Source organism: Lipotes vexillifer, unplaced genomic scaffold (genome assembly GCF_000442215.2).
Source record: "Lipotes vexillifer unplaced genomic scaffold, Lipotes_vexillifer_v1.1 scaffold875, whole genome shotgun sequence".
Classification (NCBI taxonomy): Eukaryota; Metazoa; Chordata; class Mammalia; order Artiodactyla; family Lipotidae; genus Lipotes; species Lipotes vexillifer.
Window position 1 is genome coordinate 1,545,658 of NW_006792177.1, and position 15,575 is coordinate 1,561,232.

Genomic DNA, 15,575 nt, shown 5'->3' on the forward strand with positions numbered 1-15,575 from the left:
CATGCCAGGGAGCAACTAAGCCTGTGCACCACACTACTGAGCCTGTGCCCTAGAGCCCTCGAGCCAGCTCGAGGGCTAGAGCCCTCGAGCCACAACTACTGAGCCCACGTGCCACAACTACTGAAGCTCATGCACCTAGAGCCCACGCACCGCAACGAAGAGTAGCCCCCGCTCACCACAACTAGAGAAAGCCCGCACGAAGCAACAAAGACCCAACACAGCCGAAAATAAATAAAATTTAAAAAAAAAAAAGCAGAACGCATGGGAGAGCTCACAGAAAACAGTTTATTTATTTGAGACAGAAGCAAGGCAGAAGTACACACCCAAAGAGAAAGGGTGTGGGCATCCTCCTTAATGAGGAGGAGTGCAGTAAAGAGGTGGTTAAATCATTTATACAGGGCAGTTCTTCTGGGTCTTTGTTTTCCTCTGGCCAGTTATCTTGCTGCTTTTCCCACATCTGACCTGCCCTAGGACCTTCCCCAAATATGTGTGTGCCTCCTTTTGCCAAGATGGATTCCAGCACAAAGGCTAGTGGGCGGTCTGACAACACCTATTATGGGATGACACCCCCTCCATTTTTGACCACCAAGGAGCCTTCCTGCACATGTAGAGTTGGTGAGGTTTCCTTGACCTCAGAGTGGTTGTCTTATCTCTTTACTCTAGCAGAGCTCAGCTCCTGCCACTAACTTTGTCCTTGGAGTGTCTAGGGAAAACAAAGCTCCAATTTATTCCACTTGACAAATTCCAGCTGCTCAGCCCAGGGACCCATCTATCTCCTACCTCATCGGCACAGGTGGCTACCCCCAATTACCAGGTGAATTTAGTATGAACTGTGAAAAAATATATACAGTAAACAAAGTTGTCAAATCCTCTTATAAGAGGACAAATTACCATTAACCTTGAGAACATGTTTGAGTGGGTTGTATCCACTCAACTATATAAAAATTGGGATTTCTCTCTTTGCAATCTCAGAAGATCACCTATGATGCATTTCACAGTCTGGTTTAACACTTATTCAATAATAAAACTGTTTTCTACATTTACAGAGAGAACTATCTGGGTTGGCAGGCAATTTTATTCTTAATTTTCTTCAACACCATCTCTTCTTCCACCCTCTCATTTCTCTTCACCTTCCAGACATTATTACTAAACTCAGAGCCAGGGCTTACCACTCGAAAATCAATACCCTAGAGGCAAGTGTTTGTAGAAACAGAAAACATTGCTTTTAATCAGAAAGCTGGCAATGTGGGGAGAAGGTGGACCCTTCCCAAAACCACCTCTAAAGATTCTGCTTGGCTGTGAAAGTTTTAAAAGGGAAAAGGGGAAATAATCTCAGTTAATCATTGAGATAGGGGATCAAACTGTCACCATCTCCCACTACATGCAGAATTGTCAACTCCTCATGATCTTTCTTTAGATGATATCTTGTTCAAACAGTTTGTTTGCAAGATTGCTGAAGGGGAAGCTAGGGAAGAGATCTGGTCATCTGTTAATTACTTATTCTTCATTTCTACTTCTTTGATCTATGGAAAGAACCAACAGTTTAGGCAAGGCGTTTTGTGATCAAAAGATTTGAAAGGTGTGCTTGGGCCAGAGGTGAGTAGAGCATGCGGTGCCTGGTTTACGGTTACTTACAATATAACTTTGCTAAAGTGACAAGACAAAAAGGGCCTCCTGCAGAAAGCTCTTTCCTGTAAAGATCTCTTTCCTGCCAAAAGCTGCTTACAGTGTCAGCCTTCTAAGACTTCTAAGGCTTAGTTCCAGATCAAAGGTAAGGGCACAATGCAGAAGTCCAATGTCCAAGTCTAAGTTCAGATATTAAATCCTGCAAAAACTACCAGGCTACCAGGCTGAATGAAGCTTGATTTCATTTGTGCTTTCAACTACCTGTGCTCTAACTCACCCTAATCAGATACCATTGAGAAGAGTACATCTGAACTTGCACAGTCCTAACGATAAATAGGAAGCTTCATTTGTAATGTATGAGTGGTATTGAACTTGACTTCATATAAAATATCTTGATTTGCTCTCCCTATAAAAAGTTAGCTTTGGGAAGTGTGGTAGTTAATTTTATGTGTCAACTTGGAGGGTGTTTTTGGATGAGGTTAACATTTAACTTACGGAACTTTGAGTAAGCAGATTGCCTTCCATAATGTGGGTGGGCCTCATCCAATCAGTGGAAGGCCCAGCCTCCCAGAGCAAGAGGAAAATCTCCAGCAGACTGCCTTCAGACTGGAACTGCACCATTGGCTCTTCTGGGTCTCTAACCAGCCGGCCCACACTGCAGGTTTTGGACTTGCCAGCCTCCATAATTGTGTGAGCCTATTTCTTACAATAAACCTCCATCTATACAAATACACACACACACAAACATATACACACACCCTATTGGTTCTATTTCTCTGGAGAACTCAGACTAATACAGGAAGAATGATAGATTCTGAGCTTGTTTGACATAAAGAGCTTAGTTTCATCTAAACATGCTCTAACTCATAATGAGATATTTCATTTCAAATGTTCCTGAACCTGAACCTTAGTTGAAGGTATGGTTTTTTTGCCTGTTTTCAACGATCTACTTAGTTTCAGACAGATTTTTATCTAAATCACCATAGGAAGTTATCTTAGATATGAATGTACATCTGACATTGTTGTCACTTAAGCTGCTTACATTCTTTCTAATTTGTTGTAAGTAACAAAAACAAGGAAAGTAAGAGAACAACATGTAACTGAGTTATTTCCTCTAAAACTTGCTTAGATTCATGTAATTTGGCTGTAAATCATTTATATTTGCACTATCTCACCATTTCATACTTCAGAAGAGAGGAATATCTGGTTCTTTGCTTGTATACAAATATACTGCTTGGTTGCACAGTTTCATCTATATTTCCACTAACTTACCATTGTAAGTTAAGTACTTTTGAGGACTAAGTCTGCCTCTGAACTAGGTTTCACTAATACTGCTTAGATGCACATTACTCTAATGTAATTTGAGATTGTGTTTGTGTCATATATATATTTCTGAGCTAGTTTATATATATATATATATATATATATATAACTTATATATCACTTATGAAGCTTATAAATTTCATTTATAATAGATGAGTGATTTTGAGTTTGATTGCACATGAACTAGCTAATTTATTTTTTTAATTTTTTAAAAAATATTTATTTATTCATTTATTTTGGCTGTGCCAGGTCTTAGTTGTGGCACATGGGATCTTAGTTGTGGCATGCAGACTTCTTAGTTGCAGCATGCATGCGGGATCTAGTTCCCCAACCTGGGATTGAACCTGGGGCCCCTGCATTATAAGCATGGAGCCTTACCCACCAGGGAAGTCCCTACCCTGGCTAATTTAGACCAGCTACACTCTAACTCCTTAAGAAGTTACAGTTTATCTTGAGAACAATGTCTGAGTTTCAGCTTATTTTTATTAATATGCTGCTTAATTTTGACTAAATACACTCTAACTCACTTTAAGGAGAAGGGGACCCAGCAGGAGACCCAGCTGGGAAGATTGTCGGTTGGCTCTGGCTAGGGGGACATATGTAGCCTCTGAAGAAAAATATAGGGGAATCACTGGCAGCACAAGTTGGCACTTGGACTCTGGATCTGAAATGGAGACTCTGCCTCTGGAAGAGGGATTGGGACTGAGGCTCTGGAGCCAGCGGTGGGTTCTCATCCTCTGGAAAGAAAGCAGGGGCACGGCCTCTCATGTGAGAGGTAGGTACTGCCTATGGAGCCAAAATCCAGACTCAGCCTCTAGAGAGGGGAGTGTGGACCTCACCTTTGAGGAGAGCTCTGAAGACTTAGCTTTTGGATCAAGAAGCAGAGACTTAGACTCCAGTGAGGGAAGCAGGATGTAGTCTCTGTGGCACCAGGTGACTGCTGCAGCCCAAACTGGGACCCATCAGCCTCTGTAAGGGGTCATGTGGACCTAGCCAGTGGGGTGTGTGGTGGAAACTTAGCCTCTGGTTGGAGAAGTGGGGTCTTTAGCTTCTGGTGTGAGGAGTGGGGTCTTAGCCTCTGAAATTGGAGATTAAGACTTCGTCTCTGGAGCCGCAATATGGACTCAGCCTCTGGAGGGGGAAGTAGGGACATAGTTACTGGTGGTCTCAGTCAAATCAGCTTCGGTCTGTCATGAGGAAAAGAGGGGTCTTTGTGCCAGGCCTGAGGAGCTCCCCCTAGTGATTGAGGAAAGCGGAAAATTTTGAGATGAATGTGTTTTCTGAGCTTGTTTGCATATGTAAAATTTACAAAGTACTTCTGAAGCTGTTTGAAATGAATGAATGATTTCGAGCTTGATTTCACATAACCTCTTAAATACACTCTAAGTTACCCTAAGAAGGTCCTTTTGGGAACACTTGAGTCTGTATTTGTTTTAATATCAACTGTTACATATGAATATCTCTAAGGAGGAATAAGAAGTTTCATTTGAAATGAATGAGTGATTTTGAGCTTGATTTCACCTAAAATGCTTAGTATTGACTATATTTATTCTAATTCCTCACAATGTAAGTTAAAGAATAATGACATATTCCCTAATACTGCTTAGATTTATCTAAATTTGTTCTAACTCATTCTTATTTGCTCTCTCTAACCATTAGAAGTTTCCTTAGAGGGGAAGGTCTGATTCTTAGCTTGTTAACAAACATACTGTTTGTTTGCAGACCTACTGCTTATTTGTACACATAGTTTAGTTTCATCTTTATTTTCACTAACAACATAATAAGGCACTTTTGATTTACTTTACATATAAGTGTGTGATTAACACTGTTTTCACTTAACCTACTTAATTTGCTCTAATTTGCACAAAGATAGTACTTTTGAGGTGACTGTGTGTTTCTGAGCTAATTTCTTAATTTGCATTTCTGAGCTAATGTGCTTCTAGCTCACTATAAGAAATCAATATAGCTTAGTTTTCATTTTAACTAAACTGCTTGGTTACATTTGTGTACGCTCTAATTCACAAGAAGTTACTTTTGAGATCAAAGATCTGAGCCTCTTTTAATTATACTGCTTAGATTCATGTAAAGTTGTTCTAATTCTTACCTTGGCAAGGAACGCGTGATTTCGAATTTGTTTGCACATATAACAAACACTGGTAGAGTCTCCCGGCGCCAAGGCCCACTAAGGCTCGCCTTGCCCCTGCAGAGGCTCTTTCTGGTTCGGGCCCCAGTCTGTCCCAGGGTTGCCGCAAAGGCCAAGTCCCGGATTGGCCGGCAGGGGGCGTCCGACCTCCGCCAGGACCCAGGCGCAATTTCTCCGGTCCGCTGGGGTGGGAGAGCGGCCGGAACCGCAGGGGAGAATGCGCGGCCTTTCAGCCCCTCCCCCGGCTTCCCTAGGGCCGCGGACTAAGGGCCTCCCTCACCTGGTCCCTTCCTGGCCCCTATTCTAAGGATGGAGAGCGCCGGGTTTGACCTGGGAACCTCCCGGGGTGTCCGCGGAGCTCTCAGGGCCTTTTAGGGGACATCCTGCGCACAGCTGGTCCCAGAGGCCAAGTTCCCCGGTCCCGATTTAGACACTGAGTCTCCCTCCCAAAGTCCACCTGGATCCCCGGTAACCACTCCCTATGCTTAGTCCCGGCTCTCCCTCCAGCGTCTAGGGTCCCTCTGTTCCCTCAGGACTCCCGAATTGTTCACCCCAGAACCTGAATTCGGAACTTTTGACCCAAGGTCTAAGTCCTGACCTTCGGCTCCAGAGACTAAGATCTATGCCACCCTACCCCTACCCCACACCCAGAGGCTAAGTGCCAATGGCCACCGACCCAGTCCCCAGTTTTTGCCTTGGTGGCCCCCCTGTCCCAACTTTTACAAGCCCGACCAAACAGCCAGGAGGGGACCAGCTGGCGGTGAGCCCTCTGCAAGGTGCCAAGGGGTGGGAGTCGGGCCGTGTTCCTGAACAAAGGGGAGACGAAACCCCAAACAAGGCTCAAACTTTCTGCAAGCTGGCTCTGCCCCCTCCCTCCTTCTGGACTTGGGGCACACGGGCTTACAGATCTTTCACCAGAAAAGGGTTACCACAGAGCAAGTGTAAACTATAATCACAGTCAGCACCAAATTAGAAAAACTTAATGAAGCAGTCACCTCCAAAAACCAGAGATAAATGTTGTGTGAATGTACTAAAAACCACTGAATTGTACACTTTAAACAGGTGAATTTTTTGGTAAAGCTGTTATTTTTTGATAAAGCCTATATTAAAAAACAAACAAACAAACAAAAAGTTAGAACCTTAGACCCCAGTTCCTCTCCCCGACTCCTGAAGAAGATTCAGCATTGACTCTGGAAAGGCTGACGAAATGAGAAGCTCTGTACTGAGGGCAAGATGAGGTGCACAGGAGACAGGAGAATTGAGTAAAAACCAACATACTGAAGAGGGGGGCTCTCGGCCTCCTCTTCCTCGGCTTCGCAAACACTGGCGGCAAAGCTTGTTTTCCTCAGGCAGGAGATGGGACGATTTCTCTCTGGGAAAGAAAAAGCACACAAACGCTGAGTGGGTGTTTCTTATCCCTACCTCATCAGCCTAAACAGTGACTCTCAACCCCATGGCATTTTTGCCCCCAGGGGACACTTGGCAGTACCTGGAGACCCTGTTGGTCGTCTCACCTGAGGAGGGGGCTGGGGGTTAATGCGTATCTAATGGATAGGGGCCAGGGAACTGCTTAACATCTTCAAGTCACAGGACAGCTCCCACAAAAAGAATTATCTGGTCCTAAATGTCAATAATGCTCGGGTTGAGAAACCCTGTCCTAAAGTGAGGCCCCCCATCAGCAAGGCTTGCCCATGGGCAGAAAGCTTCCACATGGCTTTTCAGTAACTCAAGGTTAAATATAAAGATAGCCAAGAACCCGCAGACAATAAAGACAAACATCAAAAGAGTGAGGACTCATGAGAGTTTACCCAAATCACTGAGGCAGGTAAGTAGTATCACTGACAGATACATGCATCTCAACAAGTGAAGCCCCCTGCACCCTTTCTGGTTCCTTCCCATGGTCCCTGCTCACCAAGCAGCATTCCAACCACATGGCTGGTAGTTTCCCAGGGATCTTAAACCATGGGAAATATACAGCTCAGTAAAGGTCTTTTTCTCTACCCCACTCTGTGCATGATCAACTTGACAGTCTAGTTTATCAGATGAGAGGCATCGTGCCAGAGGATTGAACTCTAGAAACAACATGGCAGGCGGCATTCAAAAACTTGGGGGAGCAGGGCAGGGCACAAGCAGCCAAGGAGCTTCAAGCTGTTAAGTTGTCCCTGTTTGGGATTTCCTGCCCAGGGCTCTGCTACAACCACACCTGGTTATCCGCAAGCTGCTGATGACAGGTGATTGCACACCATGTCCTGGGTTTAGTGCTGCTCTGGGGGATGCAGGAGAAGCCACCCTGCTCCCAGAGCCACATGGCCCCGAGGGAGCACAGCACAGACCAGAGGTGGGCAGCAGTGGGGCAAATTTGACCTCTCTGCCGCCGTGGTAAAGAGCACTGCAGCAGGTGCATCAAGGAGCAGAGGAAAGGGCCCCTGGTCTGCTCTGCTAAAAGTGGGGCTGTGAGTGAGGGGACTCCTCTGAACTCTTCAGGGCTTCGGGGTGTTCCTGTTATAGCCACATTACTCCCTCTATCCCCAAAGCACCCTTGTAGGACTCGTAGCAGAATTACCTCCACCAAACAGATGAAGAAATGGAGTATCCTGTTTATGTCCTATGTATATAATGGGGACTGAAGAGGGATTTGTCACCTGTCTGATTCAGGTGACATCTGTAAATGGCTTGCTTGTGAGGAGCATTCCAGTTATTAATTGTCCTTATCCCCTACGGGCAGAAGTAACAGGGCCTTGGAGTCCTGGCTCCCAGCTCTCTGCCTGACTGATTCCTGGGGTGGAGGGGAAAGAAGCAAGCGCATAAAGCCCATGGCCCCATACACAGCCTGGCTGCAGTATTCTTCGTGGGCCATGGGTCATGCCCAGCCAGGTCTCTTGATCTGCTCGGCTTCTATCTGGCCAGAATCATCCTCTCCCTGGGAGTAGTGCTCCCTGAGGTCCCAAATACCTGGGTGTGGGTCTCCCTTCCTGACTAAGAGCCCAGAATGGCAGACACAACACAGCAAATCTTTGCGAACACTTTCAGGGCTCTGCACGACCCTCAGTACTGATCTAGGAAAGTTGAGGAACCAAGAGCCTGCCCAAAGGAGCCTTAGAATCAGCCTGTTCTTAATACATGCCCCCGAGCTTGCAGGGAAACATGGCTGCTGTCCGGATCTCTATGGTCCCGCTGCTACCCTGCACCACAAACTTCCCCGCAGCAGGCTCTTTGGTGCACCTTAGTAGCTGGAAGGTAAGCATCCGGCCACCAGCCAGCTCACCTTATCCAGGGAGGGCGTTCTCTCCTGTCACTGGATCCTCTCCATTGTGCTGGTTTACAACATCCTGTGAGGGACACTGGATGTTTGTAAGCAGATACCCATAGCTAATTATATAGAGGTATGTTTTTTTAATTGAGGAGCTAAATTAACAAGGTGATCCAAGAAGTTTCCCCATTAATGAGGGGCTTTGAGACAAAAGGACCATCAGATTTGGATGCCTGTGACTTTTGTTGAAATCGCACGTCATTTTGTTGTCGTTGCGTTGGATTTTAGGATTTTGTTTTCTCAGATCGAGCCACACCCATGAAAGAGAATTACTACAGAGCTTACCACCCTTAACCTTATCAATGGAAATATTCACCATCGTGATAAAATACCACTCCAACATTATTACTCTTCAGAGCAATGTTTATTTATGTTGGGTTGAATGTCGGATAAATGTAACTCAAGTATTAATTAGCTAGATCCTGTGTTGAGCACAATGAAAAAAAAAGAAAAAGAATATTTTATGAAAAGTTAAAAGATGTGTTTTTGCACCCCCTGATTTGGTCTAACTGTCCTCAAAGTAGATTGCTTTTCTTAAAAGTTGCAAATATGTGAAATCAAGAGATTTCACCTTATAGTCATGGTGAAATCACCACAAAGAAAAGGCAACTCTTGAGGCAAAACTCAAGGGCAAAAGAGAGAAGGAATCCTCCCAGAGGCTCGAAGGATCTCCTCAGACACCAGCCTCCATGTGACAATTCGGGGTGCAGTTCCTTCCCGTGGATGGAGTGTTGACCTCTGCCTTGCTGCGTCTTCCCAGGTAAGGAGCAGAGCTTGTCTTCTTACAGGGCTTCTTGGGATGTTATCAGGTACACCACCTCCTCATACTCTGAAGAAACCTGCAACCTAGGCCAGTGGAGTTGTGTGCCTGAGTCCTCGTGTACCCACCGTCCTGGGGAAGTGGCAAAGATGCAAGGAGAATATAAGCCAGAATCAGACATCTGGCAAAATGCTGGCCATCCCAAGTGGACTCAGAATCTCCACAGGAAAGGAGTATAAAGAATGTGGACAGCAGTGTAACTATAATACCCAAGCCAGAAACCTGGAAAGATCTTCCACAGCCATGGCTGCCCCACCTGCCCTGCAACTACCAGAGGCCACCAGGCAGGATGCCTATTCTCTCCTGCTGGTGGCTGGAGTCGGATATTATTTTCAGACACTGCATATCCAACGGCTGCATTTCCTCAAGGATGGCAAAACTTTTAGAATTAAGTGACTCGGCGTCAGAGGTTATATGACTCACCTGCTTCTAACCCTCTGAGAGCCTTGTGCCCTTGATCAAAGCCCTTCAGGGTGCTGTATCCTTGAGACATGATTGCCAGTCTCCTCCACAGTCTGCCCAGCCTGCCCAGCAGCCTCGCCTTCCTCCCGGCCTCACCTCACACTTACCCAGCAACACCACCAAAGGACACGTGGCAGACTTCTTGCCCTGTCCTTGCTGTCACCTCAGCCCAAGGTGCTTTCCTCACGTTTAAAACTCAATTCAGCGTGCCGCTTCCTGGGGGGTCCCCTGATCCCTCCCCACAAACAAGACGGGGTACCTCCTTTTTTCTAGCATTGTGGAGGGTCAAGGGCTGCCTCACACTTGCGGGAACACAGGGGAGGGAGAGAGATTCAAGTCGCCAAGTGTGGCCAGTGCAATCAAAGAGTTGTGGCAAGTGGGTTGGGGGTGACACCGAGCAGGGCCTGTGGGGTTCCTGGGCACAAAGCCCTTCTGTGTCCCCCACTTCTTTGATTACAGGAAAGAGGCTTCATTCAGCCTCCATGACCTTCCCTGAGTTCCAAGGAGCAGATTCAAGCAGTTGTTAATTAGGGAAGGGAGGGAGACCAGGGAGGAACAAACAGTCAAGAGAAACAACAGTGCAGCCTTGGGACAGGGTCCTGGTGCCCCATCAGGGGAGACACAATATCTGTGAGCTGTTTCCCAGATACTGACACCCCCACCAGGTGATAGACGTTAACGGTTAACAAAGGTGTGCTGCCCACATCCACGTAGACCCCAGACGGGTTGGAACCAGAAGGTTGATGATGCTGACTCTCACTTACCTCACCACCAGCCAATCAGAATAATGTCCACAAGCTGATCGCGCCCTCTTTGAACCATTACTATAAAATTTCTCACTACCCTCTCCAAGTGGGGACACGCAGTTTTGAGGGCATTGGCCCGCTGTGGCCCCCTTTGCCTGGCAAAGCAATAAAGCTATTCTTTTCTACTCCACCCAAAATTCTGTCTCCGAGATTTAATTTAGCATCAGGGTACAGAGGCTGGATTCAGCTTCAGGGACTGGTTTGGATGGATGCAGATGACCAAAACTTGTGGGTGTGGCTGACCCCCTGGGAAGGAGCACTCTGCGTGCTTTCGGTGATGAGCCTTCTGTGTCTGTGACGCTTTCAGAAATAGGCACCAGAATGAACTCTCCCTAAAGCCAGTGTGCATGTGAGTGAAAAGAGCAGCTTAAAGAGGGAGTGAGCTCCCCATCCCTGGAGGTATTGGACTCATGTCCGCAAGAACTCCGCTGTCCTCTAGCAGGAGGAAGACAAGGAGAACTCAATATGGTGGGACATGAAGCCCATGCAGCAGAAGCAGCAGGAGGTGGACTGCAGGTGGCCCCAAGACTCCCTGGTGTGGCTCCACCTGCTCTAACAAGGTTCTCCCCTGCTTGGGAAGAATGCTACCCACAGCCTAAGAAACATCACTTCAAAGTGGAGAAGCCACTCTGACTGGGCTTGGCTGCAGATTTTTGCAAGAGCTGTTCTTGGACTCTGGCTTGGGTTGAGTCCAGGTGCTTCCCTGCTGACAGGTGAGAAGAGTTTCTTGGCTAACCTGGCACTGGCCTTGGGATCTTCCTATAACAAGGAAGAGATAAGCCCTTTTTGCACAGTTGCCAAGGGCACAGAGGGCATGGATAGAGAACGTGGAGTGAGGTGAGGTAAACAAGACCCAGTAGGGCCCAGAGCATGAAGCAGACACCTCCCATGTGTGGGCAGTGGGACGTGCTCTCCATCTACTGGAGTTCTCTGGCCTGTGCAGGCTCCTTTACCTGTCTTCATCCATTTATCCCTCACAAGTCCCAGAAGGGGTCTTCTTATCCCCATTTTCCAGATGAGGAAACAGAGGCTCAGGAAGGATAAATAACATGTGTGATCTTGGAGAGACAGCAATGAGCAGTGGCTTGAAGTGAGATCTTAGTCCCCTGCCCAGGAATTGGACCTGGGCAGCCTGGATGAAAACCAGGAATCCTAGCCACTAGTCCACCAGGGGCTAGAGGCTAGAAGCAAAATTCCCCTGGCCCTTGCCCCCATTGAAAAATGCATTTCTCAAGGAGGCAAAAAATGTAAAAACAGGTATAAAGTTTATTATTAGAGACACAGCACAAGTGGGAGAGCACACAGAGAAACTGTTTAGTTAAGACAGAAGCAAGGCAGAGATGCACACTTGCAGAGAAAGGGTGTGGGCGTCATCCTCCCTAAGAAGGAGGAGTGCAGTAAAGAGGCGATTAAGTCATTCATACAGGGCAGTTCTTCTGGGTCTTTGTTTACCTTTGGCCAATTATCTGGTTTCTGTTTCCACACCTGCCCTGCCCTAGGACCCTCCCCAACATGTGTGCACAACTTTTTTCCAAGATGGATTACAGCCTAGAGGCCTATGGGATGGTATCACCTATTCTGGGGTGGTGTCCCCTCCTTTTTAACCCCTGAGGAGCCTTCCTGCACATGTGCAATGTCTCCCTTGCCCCAGGATGGGGAATATGTGACCTCTTGATCCTTTACTGAAACAGGGTTTAGCTCCTCTCTGTTCCTGCCATGACTGTTATCTTAAAGTGTCCTCAGGAGACAAAGCCTGGCTCTCTGCCCTGTTTCCCATCCATGTACTAACCAGGCCCGACCCTGCTTAGCTTCCAAGATCAGATGAGATCGGATGCATTCAGGGTGGTATGGCAGTAGACTAAAAGTTATGTTTTATGCGGCAGACATAATGAGGACTTCAAGCCCGGAGGCAGCATCTCAAGTAACCTTGAGAAAATTGCTCTGAGGAGGTGGGGTGGGGAAGGGGTGTTTGCCAGAATATATAGGAGTTTTGCAACAAAGGTCAGGTAGTCTGAGCATCTAAAGATTATTGTTAATTAAAGAAAACCAGATATCTCAAGTTAAGGAACTTAGTGCTTTTCTATGTAGGGGAAGATGCAAGAGTCTGGGCTGACTGAAATCATTCCTTTGATATGCACCTCAGCTATCTGGGGCCAGTATCCTGTGTTTTCTCATCCTGAGTTCCCTCAGGCTCACTGTTGGGAGTGGCTGCAGTCTGATGGCTGCTAGATGGCAGGTATTCTTTGTTTCTTTCCTGAGTTCCCTCAGGACTCACGAGCTCAGCGTTGGAGGGCTACAATCACTGATGACTGTGACATCCTTTGTTTATTGATATGGCAGGCAATATTTTATTTCTCAAAGTGGTGCTGGGAAAACTGGACAGCTACATGTAAAAGAATGAAATTAGAACTTTCTCTAACACCACATGCAAAAATAAACTCAAAATGGATTAAAGATCTAAATATAAGACCAGAAACCATAAAACTCCTAGTGGAAAACATAGGCAGAACACTCTGACATAAATCATAGCAATATTTTTTTAGATCTGTCTCTTAAAGCAGAGGAAATAAGAAAAAAAAAACTAAACAAATGGGACCTAATTAAACTTAAAACCTTTTGCACAGCAAAGGAAACCATCAACAAAATGAAAAGACAAACTACAGAATGGGAGAAAATATTTCCAAATGATATGACTGATAAGGGGTTAATATCCAAAATATATAAACTGCTCATACAACTCAACAACAACAAAACAAATAACTCGATTAAAAAATGGACAGAAGACCTGAACAGACATGTTTCCAAAGAGGACATGCAGATGGCCAACAGGCACATGAAAAGATGCTCAGCATCGCTAATCCTCAGGGAAATGCAAATCAAATCACCATGAGATATCACTTTCACACCTGTCAAAATGGGTATCATCAAAAGAATATAAACAACAAACGTTGGCAAGGATGTGGAAAAAAGGGAACCCTCATACACTGTCGGTGAGAATGTAAATTGGTGCAGCCACTGTGGAAAACAGTATGGAGGTTTCCCAAAAAACTAAAAATAAAACTACCATATGACCCAGCAATTCCACTCCTGGGTATTTATCTTAAAGAAACAAAAACTCTAATTCAAAAAGATACATGCACCCCAATGTCCATCACAGCATTATTTACAACTGCCAAGGTATGAAAGTAACCTAAGTGTCCAACAACAGATGTATGGATAAAGAAGATGTGGTATATATATATATATATATATACAACAGAATACTACTCAGCCATAAAACAAATGAAATTTTGCCATTTGCAGCAACATGGATGGACTTGGAGGGATGCTAAGTGAAATAAGTCGAACAGAAATATATATAAGTCAGATATATGATATCACTTATATGTGGAATCTAAAAAACACAACAAATGTGAATATAACAGAAAAAGAAACAGACTCACAGATATAGAGAACAAATTAGTGGTTACCAGTGTGGAGAGGGAAGTGGGGAGGGGCAATATAAGGGTAGGGGATTAAGCAGTACAAACTACTGTATATAAAATGAGCTACAAGGAAATATTGTACAACACAGGAAATATAGCCAATATTTTACAATAAATATAAGTGGAGCATAACCTTTAAAATTGTGAATCAGTGTATTGTGCACCTGTAACATATAATATTGTACATCAACTATATTTCAGTTAAAAAAAGAAAAGAAAATGTCCATGACTCCTACTGGGGACAAAGTCACACATTTTTTGAGGGAAATGCTAAATTTCAGTTAAAGACTAGAAAACATGAAGATGTAATGTTTTCCCCCATTCCAGTTCACAGACCCACAAAATTCCATCCATGACGCTCAGAGTGCCAGGGAACCCAGGTTAAGAACAGGGGACACTGAGGGCTGTGATTACCTTTCAGACCGTTCCTCTGAAAGTCTGGTCATGGTTTTCATTGCAGCCATATCTGCCTTTTTTGAAGCCAGGCAGCAGTGGGAAGAGCTGGCGAGTGAGCAGGTATAGTGGGAGCAGGAACAGTTCATCAAAGTGGGCTCAGGACTCCTGCATCAGGATTCAGACCAGGACTCATGTGAATGCCCAGTGGTAGCCCTGGGAATCTGCATTTTAAATAGAAGTCCTGATGAGAACTTTCACAAACATCCTAGAATTTCCCTGGTGTCTGTTCCAACCAGTGACTCAAGATAGAAGGAAAGAACCCTGGGATGATCCTCACACCTCCCCTGGCTGGAGTGCAAGTGGCATCATTGCCGGGACATGAGCCAGCAGCTTCTGGCCCCTCCAGGGCCCCTCCGTGTGTAAGTGATGCCTGAAACGTGAGGCCACACCGCCCCTTTGCCGGGAAACCTGAGCGGAGGAGTGTGCAGCTGGATTGAAGGGCTGGGAACTCACCGCCTCCTGCTCTGCCTCTCTCCCAAACTTCACCCGCCTCCACATTCAATCTCAAACAAGCCAAGGTACACTGGCTGCCAGGAAAGGAGGCCGGCCACCATGAGGGTCTCAAAACACCCTGGGCCGAAGGTGTGTGTGGATGAGCGAGCCTTGTGAGCCAGCCTGGGGGCCAAGCGAGCCCTGCAGACCATGAGCTGCCAGCTAAAGGGCCTTGGGGAGGAAGGTGAGTTTATCCTCATCTCTGCCCACTCCCAGGTTTCCTGGGCAGCAGGGGATGGGGAAGCAGAGCCTTCGAGGCTCAGGGACACAGGTTTGAGTGCAGGGCCTGCCACTTGCTGGCTGAGCAGCCTCAGTCTGATTATCCAAGCTCTCCCTGCCTCATCTATGAAATGAAGGCAGCCATGGCTCCTTTGCAGGGCTGTTGGAGGGATTAAAAACAACCTGTCCTGTGCCTGCATTAACACTGAGCGACAGAAGCCATCAGAGCCCGCGGAGCTCTTTCAGCCACCCCTGTCTTGGTTAGAGTCACCTTTCCTTAGCAATCCCTTCCACAGATTTCTCTGTCTCTCTGTCTGTCTGGGGTTGTGGAGATATTCTGACCTCATGACTTTCCAGGGTATCAAAGAAATGTCAGGACTGGGAACTCTGGAGCTTGTTGAGTTAAATAGCTGGAGCCTGGTTCCCTCTGAGG

The 15,575-nt window shown here is 46.1% G+C and overlaps 1 protein-coding gene across 1 annotated transcript in view; it reads left to right on the forward strand.

Annotated features, from left to right (window-relative positions):
• The first annotated feature begins 15,073 nt into the window (after positions 1-15,073).
• TMC2 (transmembrane channel like 2) overlaps positions 15,074-15,575 on the forward strand; it is an 84,617-nt gene continuing 84,115 nt past the window's right edge. Inside the window, exon 1 of the mRNA XM_007465381.1 lies at positions 15,074-15,107. Within this exon, the coding sequence (XP_007465443.1) occupies positions 15,074-15,107 (34 nt within the window). The remainder of the gene's footprint in view (positions 15,108-15,575) is intronic.